This window comes from Chionomys nivalis, chromosome 26 (assembly GCF_950005125.1).
Source record: "Chionomys nivalis chromosome 26, mChiNiv1.1, whole genome shotgun sequence".
Taxonomy (NCBI): Eukaryota; Metazoa; Chordata; class Mammalia; order Rodentia; family Cricetidae; genus Chionomys; species Chionomys nivalis.
The window spans coordinates 21,043,801-21,056,569 of NC_080111.1; the positions used below are offsets into that span (position 1 = coordinate 21,043,801).

At 41.1% G+C, this 12,769-nt stretch overlaps 1 protein-coding gene across 1 annotated transcript; it reads right to left on the minus strand.

The window, feature by feature from the left end:
- Positions 1-11,605: 11,605 nt before the first annotated feature.
- On the minus strand, positions 11,606-11,815 carry LOC130866769 (40S ribosomal protein S28-like). Its single transcript, XM_057758344.1, has one exon. The coding sequence runs from the start codon at positions 11,813-11,815 to the stop codon at positions 11,606-11,608; it is 210 nt and encodes a 69-aa protein (XP_057614327.1).
- Between the last annotated feature and the right edge of the window lie 954 nt (positions 11,816-12,769).

Below are 12,769 nucleotides of genomic sequence, written 5' to 3' on the forward strand. Positions count from 1 at the left end.
AGGACCAGAAGCAGAAAAGCAATATCTAAAATGTAGACCAAAGTGCAGAGAAAAAAAAAAAGACCTAAAAGGAGTGGTAAGGACAAGGACAAGAAAGACAAGAACCCATGGGGTGTCGGGGGGGAATCGATGGGGCGAATAGGGGGAGTGGGAGAAGATAGGAGTGAGGGAGAACAGGGGTAGACGAGGGAGAGTGTGGAAGGGGGAGTTAGAAGCCACTGGGGGTTGGTTGAGGATGTTTCTGTTTTTATTTAGCTGGGAGGGGGGCTTCACCCCAGCTCCTTGCATAAGCTCCCTCCCCTCCCCTGGGAGTTGCCTCAGTCCAAACTCCACCTCTGAAAAAGCCCACTGAATGATAACCCCTCCCCAGGGAGGGCCAAGAATGCCCACCAAATGCTAACCTCTCCCCAGGAAAGGTCAAGACCACTCCCACAGGCTATTTAAACGGCCTCCCCCAGAAAATGAACACGTGGTCTCCCCGTTACCATGATCTACTCTTTTCCCTCGTTCCCTCTCCATGATTTCCCAGGGCCACCCGGGAGTATTGCCATCCATTAAACCTGGGAGTCTTTTAATTTGGTCTGATTTGGTCTGATTGGGATTATTGCATCAGCGGAGAGTTTTTTTGGCCAGGAAAAGTACTTAAGAGTTTTGCATTCTGTTTATCACCCATTGGTGCTTGTGTGACAAAGGAAAAGACAAAAAGCCTTTAAAAAATACTGTCATAGCAAACGTCCTGCACATGACATTATCATGGAGTGTCATGGAGGTTTTATATTTTCAGTTACTGTCATAGCATGAGAATTTAGGTTGAGTTTGACAATTTATAAATGTTATAATCTGATTTTTTAAAAAGAAATCAAATCATTAGTCTTAAACCAATGTGAGATACAGTCTTATGAACAAGTCAGTGAAATAATAATATAAGTGGTTCAAAAGAGAACTCAAAGAAGTATATTATGTACATCAGAAATCTCAGAAGAAATTTGAAAAGATCTAAAATGACTTTGCTTTGTAAAGGAGAAAAGGAAATCAATAGTAAGGAAAGAATGGAATTTCTTTTTATAATACATAATATTATTAGCTGGTAGAGAAAATCAGGAGGTATGAGGTAATCAGGTCAAGCACCGATCTTTCTTACACACTTCTAAGCCTTTTGTCCTGTTTTCCCCGGAAGTGTATAATAACTTCATACTAATTTTCAGGTTTGAGTTGATAAATGGTGCTATAAATATGCCAGAGTACATAAACTAGTTGTTAAATTTTTTACAAAATTTGGTTGGATATTGGCTGCACATATCCTGTTACTAATCTAATTGCACGTTTAAATAAAATGGCTTTTTAAATATACTTTGTATTTTATTTTATTCACTGGCTTGCTTTTGGTTACTATTGATGGGTTGGTTGGTTTGGATGTACATAGGTGTGTTTTCAGTAAGCGTTATATCCAATGTTCAAATCATGAAATTGTCTAGTTCCCTCACTCATTGCATCAGCACTCCAACTTTCAGAGGGAGAAGGAGTGTGTTCTGTGATTGATTGACTTTCTGGCCACTGGCATGGAGAGAGCCATAAGAAGGGCCCTGGATCCCAGTAGTAGAAACAATGACAAAAGAAAGAAGGTTGTTTACACAGATTATTTTTTTCAACTGGATTTAAGTTGAATTCTTACTCTCAGTTCTTCATATTCAATAAGGAAAGTCTTTCTAATTTGCCTAATGAATTGATATTGAGATTTAAATGTTAAATAATGCATCTAATCTAAGTAACCCTAGTGACCACGAAGTTGAAGCTACACTATTGTTTTTACCCCTGTGGCTCCCATAGAGAGCCACGATTTCTCTTTTCAGTGTAGATTCAGCAGGAAATCCAGATGCTGATTAAAGTTCCTTTATTTATCAATTCATAATATTTTCCATAAATGCGCAATGCCATGCTATGTCTATTGAGTTTCCCTCTTCGTATAACTGGTTCACAATTTAAAATAAATTTTAATTTATTTTGTGCAATTAGAAATTTAAGTAAATTGCACTTGGTCCTCTAACAAAGGACAAAATATTTTAACATTGTCTAATTAAAGGCTCAAAACTATTTGCTAAAGTAAACAGCAGGGTAAGCACGGCCCATATCTCCTCCTGAGAATGGACTAGCAAATAACTTCTGGTTTGCAACGTCGCCACCAATAGCATGTTAGTTTAAGTATGATATATATCCTTATTACAAAGAGGTAAATGTCAGAAGTTTAGTCTGAGACCAGCTTGGATAATTTTCCTTGTTTTGTGTTTTGATGCTACCTAGATAATTAAATTAGCCACTTCAAAACCGTCTTGTGTAACTTTCTAAATTATAGAATGCGTGTAGATTTTATTCGGAGTTTATGTTGAAGGAATCACTGAAAGTCAACAGGAGCAAATTCCTAGAAAATGATTTAGGACATTTAACAAAAACAAAAGCAAAAGAAAGCCAACTGTTAATCTTATTAGATTTCTAGAGAAAGATTGCATTTTTCAGCATTCTTGTTTCAAATTAGCTATGGAGAATGCGAAATTTGTGATTCATTCGGAACACATTGCTATGATTTTTCCAGGAAACAGAGAGCACTGCAGTATTAGATGCAAAACATATCTACCAGCTTGTCTACAACAAAATACACTAGATAGGCTTTGTGTCATTTCGTCTCTATTGAGAGGTAACAAAAGAATAAGGATGATGGAAATATCAAATGAGGTGCGGAAGATAGACCAGCAGGAGTCAGCGCTGAAGGCTGATTGAAGGTTTCTGGGGGAAGGTTGTTTACTTTATAACGACTAAAATCATAGTTACAAGCTACAGTGCGTTTGTGATGTGGCTACTGCTTGCTCGGTCTCTGTGTACTCAGAAACTCAGCACTGGGAAGGTAGCACCAGGAAGATTAGAAGTTCAAGGCCAGCCTTGTTCACATACCAAGTTATTAGGTAGCCTGGGATTCATGAGACCCTGCTTCGAACACAAACAAATCAACAAGGCCACCCCAAAACCTACAACAAAAAATTTTTCTTTTTGACTAAACATTCATTAGATTCTTTTGAATTTATGTTTATGTCAGACCTGTTTATTTGGACACTTTGACAGGATCATTTGTCCCAGACTGAGGAGATATGGATTGTAGTGTGGTTTACATTTTCTTGGTTAGCGGAGTTTAGCACCTCTTTTTCTCAGATACATATTGACCATTTATTTGTTTGTTTGCTTTCCTCCCTGCTTTATATTTCTGTAAGAGATGTGTCTGTTCTGTTCCACCACTCTTTCTTATTAGTGTGAGACTGTGGGGTGTCAGTGAGCCCCATGCTTGTGCCCACCCTGTTGGAGCTTTCTGTTTCTTTTTTCTTTTTCTCATGCCAGCACCATGACAGCTATCAGCTCTGCAAATATTTCCTTCTGCTCGTGGGCCACTAAAGTCCACTCACTGCTTCTTTTGCTATTCAAATGTTCTGTGGTTGGTGAAATTCTGCCTAGCAGTCTTGGCTTCTGCTACCTGATGTCCATGCGCCTTGTCCAGGTAGATCCTCGCTGGTCCCAGGGTCCTGAGACACTATTGCTATGGTGTCTTCCAGTGTTTCCATACATCTCTTTCCAGCATTTAAGCCCTTCGTCCGTTTAAAAATATTTTATTTTGCATTCATGGATCCGGGGATTTAGTGCACACAAGTGTATGTGTGGGTGAGTACACCCACGCCTGTACATGAGGAAGCCAGGGGTGCTGGATGTCTTCTTCACAAAGGCAGGGTCTCTTACTGGAGCAGAAGCTCACTCTTCTTGCTAGGCTGGTTTGACCCCTCTTTCTCTCCTCCCCACACTGAGTTCCAGGTACAGAGCTATGCCTGCCTTACTTGGAGTTAGGGTTTATAACTCAGGTCCTCACTTTTGTAGGTGAAGTATTCCTATCCACTGAGAAATCTCTCGTAGTGTTAAGTTTCCAAAACTTGGCACTAAGTCTGTCCTTACTGCAATGGCCCCTCTCTGCTGTGTGGGGCTTTGTTCTATGCTGTACTTGCTGCCTGAGTTTGAGGTGTGGAAAGCAACCGCCACTAGCTTCAGGACCCACTGCTGTCTTAGGAATAGTGATTCCCACAATGCAACTCTTGGTAGACTCATCTGAAGAGGACAAGGGTTACTGGCTGGTTCTGGGGTAGATTAGAGCCTTCCTGCGGTCACTGGCCTCGTGACATTTGTGATGCCTGAGGTCAGGAAACAAGTGGTAGAAACAGTCCCTTAGCCAGCAAGGCTGATGTCATGCTAGATCCCAATCTACCTCACAGTGACAGGGCCATGCATTGCCTCAGAAGCTAAGTGGATGTGCCTTGGGCTGAGGCCAAACGTAGGAACTGTGTGTCTGGACTCAGAGTACACAGATATCTGTGTGACACTGAAGTCATCCTAGCGTCTCGGCCTATTGACTCCAGCCTGAGGCTAAGGATTGTGTGTTCTGCTAGAGGGTTTCTCCAACAGCTGTGGATTTGGCTCTGGGCTCCATGACACAGCCCCATGGTATCTTTCACAGCCTGCTCCCCAGTGCATGTAGTTCTGTGCCCAGATCTGCTGCCAGAAGTTGGCAGAAGAATTATTGAGACACTGTCCTCTGACCAATGCCATTCCAGATGTTGGTTCAATGGGCATTGGCCTGGTGATCCTGGGATATTTCCCAGTGTGGAGTTTCTATATAGCCAACCTTAGACTGTCTAAAAGTAGAATCAATGTCCCTCTGCTGCTTGCAACACAGAGGTAAAATATGGAACTCTCATTTCTACCTCCTTCAGTATGGCTTCCCTTTGGCTCTAATAGGAGCAGCCACTGAAGTCCTTCATCTGTGTCCATAGGTCTTACAATGGCATGCTGAAGTAGGAGCGTGGCAGCTGATTCTTTTTTTTTCTCACTCATTTTACTCAGCTATCTTGTTATCTCAACTAAAGTCTTTTCTCAAAGAAAATTTCTTTTTTCTTTTTTCTCTTACAGATTAGATCATTACAGAAATACGTAACTGTTCACTTCAGGGAGTGGAATGTAGGATGCCCAGCCATAGTTGATACATCTACAACTCAACCCCTGTACATGAGGCTTTGAAACCCTACACATCATTTTCGAAAGTCAAAAACTGATGACATCTATTGTGAGATAATATCTCTGATCTGTGCAGGGAGGAGGATCCCATGAAATCTCAATACAGTTGTCTGAGGAAAACCTACAGGATACATTATACCAGCTGAGCAATCAGGCAGTCAGTGTGGATGGGGAACTCCTCACCACCAGATGAAGAGCTGCAGGCAATAATGCCTTCTGGTGTAGAGATTTTATATATTTTATATATATTTTGTTGAATATATACATATACTGTTACAAGTGTGTAACAACAACAAAGAAGTCATGATCTTGAGGGGAAGTTGGGGGCTCTTGGGAGGAATTGTAATGTAGAGAGGGAGAGAAGCAATGCAAATATAGTTCTTGTATATGAAATCTGGAAAAAAGTAAAATAAATTTGAATTAAAACTACTTTTTTAAAGTTATAGGTTGAGTCTAGAGACATGGTTCAGTGGTTAAGAGTATTAACTGCCCTTAGCATCCAGAGGACTCAGGTTCTATTTCCAGCACCCACATGGCCGGTCACAACTCCAGTGTCATGGGCTCCTGATGCCCTCTACCAGCCTCCATAGGCACTGCATGCATGTGAGGCACAATACACATTAACAAAATTAAGAGCTAGTTTCATGACAGGCTCCAAAGCTACAGAGAAACCCTGTCTTGCAAAAATCTAAATAAATAAATAGATAGATGGTACACATGAAATAATGGTTAAATGTTTTAAGTTGAAACTGTTTTAATTTTTTCATTTCTTTCTTCAAAAGACACTGTACCAACATTTGATAGAAAAATTGTCCTTAAAATGTACACTTCTTCATTTTGAAAATATTCATCAAAATCTTCAACAAATCATTGTCTTTCTCTCTATGACTAATCTATGGATGTCGATATTCTATATAGTATTTAACATATATAGGTATAATAATATTTGTGCTCTTAGAACATGAAGGACTTAGAAACCATTACCTGTGACGATACCTGGGCACTCAGGTGTTCAGAGTGAGAAGTGAGGAGAGGATTGAGTGGCATTCCTATTCTAATTTATATAACATCATTAAGATGTGATCTGCTACCCTGTCTGTCACACTTCATCTCTAGAGAAGCTTCCTTCATTGTAAGGGATAATAAGGTAATTTTGGAATAAATTACTTGTTTTCTTTTGATAATGAAAAGGTTCTACAGGTTCATTTTTAGACCACTTTTGAGATTGGGCCCAAGCCTCCGTTCACTTTCATTTGAACATTTGAACATTTCATCTGTAAGTCTACAACTTCCAGCCTCTGTCTAGCTTAGTTCTCGCTGTATGGATTTCTTAGCAAGGATTGCTCCCCTGGCTTTCCTCTTCAACGCTTCAGTGCTTTATCGTGGGGATTTCCTAGTGGATGTGCTGGCTATCAGAACAGATGTTCGAGTTCACATCATCTGCCTCTCTGTGCTGCTGACCTTTAACACAACCTCACTGTGGATGACCACCCAGTGTGACATTCGCACTCCGAATCTCACTAGCTTTTCCATCCCTGACGACTCAGACGTTCTACTTGGCCTGTGTAATGAGGACTTCCTGTCTTGTTTTCTTTCCCATGTCCCCACACCCTCTAAGTTTGTTCCCCAACTTGACTCAGAGTGCCAAATTCTCTGCTGCTCTCTTTAATTTCATTAACTCCTTCACTTCTTTTAAACATATTTGTGGCCCCCCATGCTTCATTGCACAGGAAACTTAATTGTCTTTCTAGATTCTCTGGTATATATATTGACTCATTTGTTCAGTGGTATTTATGAGTCTACTAGGGGAACCACGTAGAAGACCCTTGTCTGCCAGCACTTTAAATCTTATTCTACGGATCTCCACCAGGTATAAAGCTTATATTAACCCATTCTTTTAGCTGTGACAAAAAAAGGAACATTGCTAGGGTAGATTGCAAACAACAGAATTTCAGAATTTATTTCTTTTGGTTCTGGAGTCTGGAAAGGACACGATGAAAATATCTGCTGATTGAGTAGTGTGATTTCATTTTCAATTCACGCATAGCATTTGATCCTGTGTCCCTACAGGATGAAAGGATACAAGATCACTTCCAGGAAATGGTTTATAAGAATACTAATCCCTTTTATGACAGTTCCACGCTCATGGTACAGATATATCCTAATGTTTGTCAACTATTACTACCACATTTTTAACAAAGCAATTGTGGGAAGAAGCAAATATTCTGCTTTTTGTGAAACCTGAACACTCATTAGGTAAGTTTAATCTACTATATTCTTATTTTCATTGTTCTTATTATTTACCAACATCATTTCTTATAAAGTAAACTGGTAAAACTTGGTGAGAACTTATGACTTATGTGTATCAGTGATGAAAAGAGGTGAAAAGAGGTGAAGGAAAAGGTTGCCCACTTACACATGTAGTATTGTTCAGCTGCTTAGGCATGCAGCAAGAGCCTAGGTGTGGGGGAAAATTTACCTGAGGAAGTGGAAATGTAATACATAGTTATGGACAGACTGGGGTTGGGGATGGAATTGGAGGACTTAGCAGAGAAAGAACGTGCAAAGGCAGGTAAGGGAGAGGATATGGGGAGACAGTGAAAACTGAAGGCCACCTGAAGGGCTGTATGGAAACGTAAAACGGTAGAAGTTTCTTACAGTAAGTACATAAATGAAAGAAATCCAAGTGAAATCACCAAATAATGGGGAGACATTGCCCCAGGTTGGCATATCTTGCCACCACATGAAATCTCCTATGGCAGGAATGGGTTACATCTATGTTAGTTGTTGGCCAAAGGGACCGCATGGAAATCTCTAAACAGCTCACACTATTGCTAAGGCTATCAGTTGCTTTCTACAAACTAATGGCAAAGCCCTATTGCTGAAGACGATACCTACTTATCTTACTGAACAAGGAGAAAGAACTGGTGCCTAATTTGAGGATCACCCCTACTGAGTAGGGTTATGATGCTGGGTGAAATGTATACAGCCAGAGGTAAAACATAAACACTAACTCTACTACAAACTCTGTGATCTACAATGGTGACCTGCACGATTCAGGAGCAATAGTGGCACAGAAGTTGCGGGAGTAACCAAGCGTCCTCTCCACTGATGCTCTATGTCATCAAAGCATGACATTGACTGAGTGACTATGAACCTGGGACTAGGTAGGTCATGACAGTAGAGTAAGAGGAACAAAATCTATTGCTCTGATACAAGAATGTAGCAACACTAGGACTCACATCAACAATCTTCTATACCCATGGATTAGTATCTTGCTCAGCCATCATCAGAGAAGTTTCCACTAGCAGTGAATAGAAACAACTCTAGAAACCCACATCTGGACAATTGTAGAGTGAGAAGCCTTGCAACACCCAGTCCTAAGTGGTATGTCCCTTTCAAACCTCTTCTCTCAAAGATCAGGGAACTCCATAAAAGAGTAGGAAGAAATGTTACAAGAATCAGTAGGGACAGAAGAAACCAAGGACACAATGCCTTCCAACTACATCAGGAATAGACACGTATGAACTCACAGCGAGAGCGGAAGCCTGAAATGGGTCTGCACATGTCTAAGCTAGACAGAATCTCTACACAGAAAGGGAAAGATAGATATGATTTCCCATCCCTAGGCAAGAAGATATCTCCAGCTGACAACACCAATTAGGACAATAGGACAAAATCGATTTTCTTCTATAGAGTTTCTCTGCTTATGCAAGCTATAATCAGTTGCTGATCTCATGCCCAGCAGTAGATGGGCACCTCAAAATAAACTTGGGGGTATTTAGGGAAAATTTTTTATCTCATACTGCTTTGTGTGGGCATAACTTTTTTCTAAATCTTACTGGTCTTTTGCTTACAGTTAATGGTTTCTGATTTTGTGTTCTTATGGGTTTTCTATGTGTTCCAATGTCTGCCTATGTATATGCTTCTTGTGGTTTTTCTTTGGTTTTTTTTCTTTTTCTCTTTTTGCTTGTTTGTTTTCTTATATTCTGGTTTGTTTGTAGGTTTCTATTTGACTGCTTTCTAAAGAGAGAGAAAGAGAAGGCATGGAGTTTGATGGGTTGGGAAGTAGGGGAGAACTAGAGGAAGTAAGTGAAGGAGGGGAAACCATGATCAGAGTATATTCTATGAAAAAAAATCTGGTTTAAAACTGTAAAGAAAAAAAATGCTTGGAAAGGCCTTATAGTGGTCAGTTCATTTATCTTATTGGTTGCTAAATGAAGCTAAGAGTTACTCGGGGAGTCTGTAGAAACAGTGGGCTTGATAGAAATGACTTATGAAGAGAATCAACAGGAATGCTCAGGGAACAAATGCAGTGCAGTCTGTAGTCTCGAGCTGCTCCACAGTAGGCACTCACCAGTGTTGACAGGAGAACTAAAAGACTTACCGTCTTTAGTATAAATCCCTGTGTGTGATGGATGATAAATGAAAGGCTGAAAAGTACCCCCCTCTCTTAAACAAACAGGCATGCCTGTACCCCAATTTGCAAGGGAAGAATGAGAATGAAATATTGAATAACAGCCAAAAACTGTACCTTTTCTAAGATGCAAGTGGTCTCTACATAATGTGAAGTTGTGTACCCTAGAGGTCAGAGGATCCCAAAGTAAGACATGATTTTACCAGGACAGCATTCCATTCCCTTTACCTTGTTGACTATACCTAAGATTAAATCATACTATTTTGTTAGTTCTTCCTTATTCACAGAAAGATGGGAATTCACTTTACTCCATTCCTGAGAGCCACAGGCTTGTGTCTTCGACAATTTGTACACTCAGACTGTATTTGCTTCCTTCCCATTCTTATATCAGGCCATCTGGATGCACTTACTAATCACAGTCTCAAGAGGTGCTATGAGTTAGGAGATCAGGCCTGGGAAAATACAGTCTCATATTAAGCATTCTGTAAATTCTAATAGTTTCAGCTCTCGGACATTTCGAACGGAAGATTTTGTCTATAAGTTAGTAAATTTTTTTAAGGGGTTGAGAGACAGAGAGATAGGGCCTGGAAACCAAAACTAAGGGGGTGATGAGTATTTTGGGGAAAAAGAAGAGGATTCCAGAGAGAATTCACAGTTACAATCCAATATATATATATCAATCACTGCACTTTACAGTGCCACTTCGACAAACAAACTGTGATGAAGATGTGGGAAAGATGCAGGAACCGATGTAGTGTATATGTGGTGGAGAAAGACACAGCTAGTGATGTCATGGCAGTGATGGTAATGGGTGTAGGAGAAAACTCTGGTGGACAGGAGAGCATCTTGTTGCTGAGTAGAGCTAGCAGGCTGGTGTGCAGTATCTGGGAGCTTGTATAGATTCTGCCCCTGATCATGTTGCCCAGCAGAATGATTACCTTGGCTCTGAGCAAAAAAAGGATATTCAAGATGGAGAACAGTTTATTTTCTGGATTGGTACTACTCAAAAGACCTCCAGAAAACTTGCTGCTCCTGGAAGCCTTGTTGGTCCATGCGATCCGTGCTACAACCGGGGTGGTACCCGTGTCTGTGGTCCATGATGCCACCCCAGGCTGTGTTGATGCTCAAGATCCACAAGGATGTCTGTTTTCTGTGTGCTGCCAGAAGTCATGTTGATGTCCGTGTCCTGTGCTGCCAATGGAGACCAGTTGAATGTTAGTTGTCTGTGCTACTTCAGGAGGGTGTGTGGATGGCCATGGTTCATGTTGCCACCTGGGGCCATGTTGTACGTGGCCTGTGCTGCTTCCTGAGGCCATGTTGAGGTTCGAGGTCTGACTTCTGCCTAGGGCCTTATTGGTGCCTGTGGTCCTGCTGTCTCAAGGGTGTTGTATGGATGTCTGGGGCCCATGTTACCACGGAAGGCCATGTGGCTGCCTGCGGTAGTCTCTGCTACCTCCCAAAACCATCTTGAAGTCCTTGAGCTGTGTTGTTACTAGGGACCATTTGGATGCCCATGGTCATTGTTACTACAGAGGCTGTGCTGTTGTTTGTGGTATTTTCTGCTGCCTGAACGCATGGTGTTGTCTGTGGTCTGTGTTATTGCAGACGGCTATGTTGATGTCTGTGATCTGTATTGCCTCCAGAAGCCATTTGGAGTCCATGATCTGTGCTGTCACTGATTGTGAAGAACAAAAAGCTTTTTTTTTTTTTTTTGCAGTGGTATTCATGACGGCAGACTCACAGTTGAGAATGAGAGACATAAAAGACTTCTGTGAGAACCTCTCTCCCCAACCCTACTACCCCCCCCAAAAGACAGTCTAGAGAAGAAACCATTGAAGAAAATTCTTAAAATTGTGATAAGGATGCTGAAGAGTAGCTTTTCACAGTTGATAGCTTCTGTCAGGTATAGGGGAGGGGAAGGACTCAATTTTCTTTAGGGGGCTGGCCACTGGGAATTTGACCATGCTCTAGTGAAAATATGGGCAATAGAAATTAGACTATTTCTTTCTTTTTTTAAAAAAAACAATACAAATGTTTTATTTAATAGTCACAGGTCATCATGGGCCAAGTGGTGGATACTCAGGACCTCAGTCAGCACAACCTCCGAGCTTCTCTTTCTGACTCCAATAGGGTGAGCACATCTCCCTCTCGAACGGGACATTTGATGTTTCGGATGATGGAGCGGCTGGTGTCATCCATAAATTCCACATGCACCTGCGTGCACTGTCCCTGCGAACCGGTCCTGCCCAGCACTTTGGTTACCCTAGCGAGCTTGATGGGCTGCACGTGACTCGTGCCCATGATGGCGGTGGCGATCAGGCGGAGAGAGGACTCTTTCTTTCTTTCTTTCTTTCTTTCTTTCTTTCTTTCTTTCTTTCTTTCTTTCTTTCTTTCTTTCCTTCCTTCCTTCCTTCCTTCCTTCCTTCCTTCCTTCCTTTTCTTCCTTTCTTTTTCTTTGGTTGAGGTCATAAAGGAAGGTGGACCTCAATGTGATCAGGAGGCATTATGTGAAATGTGGACGCCCAAAAAATGGGAGCCTATTTCCACATTGGTCAAAGGTCAGAGAGTTGGAACTTACCTCTTTCCCTTCAAAGTTGCTGTGTTTCTATCTCAAACACAGGTCCCACCTAGATTTGGACCAGAGAGTTCTGCTCTCTCAAGGTTATTGTCAACAGGTGTGGCTAATAACCAGACCTTGTGTTTCAGGAACAGGTACATTTCTACCTCAAACAACTAAGGTTCCAGTTTCTTTAAGGAGATAACATGGATTCCACCCAGGGAGTGGCTTGGCTACAGACTGTTTTTTGGTGTAGGGTATGAGAGTGACTTCTAGCAACAGAAGGTTTAACTAAGAATGTAGCCTGCTACCTTCAACTGGTCTATTCCTTTTCCTGTATCATGTTAAAGCAGTTTTTTGTCTAACCTCTTGGGATCATGGGTACGGTAAGCAATTAGAAAGTTAGACACCAGTTCACTGGAACTCTCTCCCTGTACCTTTCTATATCTTTTCATTTTATTATTTTCACATCTTCGTATTCTTTACTAATATTTAAATCCCCCACCCCCTACCCTGGAAAGTGGTATTTTTGTAGAGGCTGGTCCACGACAGTAAAGCTCCCAAATAACCAATAAAAATAGTGTGTTTGAATGTTGGGGAAAAAGGAATAAAACAGAAAAATTAAACCTTAATTAATTAATTAAAACCTTAGCCCCATGTGTGTCGGGGTGTATGTGTGTATGTGTGTGTGTAGTTTT

What these genes read in the sequence shown, in the direction of transcription:
- LOC130866769 (XM_057758344.1), bottom strand. Translation starts at nt 11,815, where the DNA reads ATGGGCACGAGTCACGTGCAGCCCATCAAGCTCGCTAGGGTAACCAAA.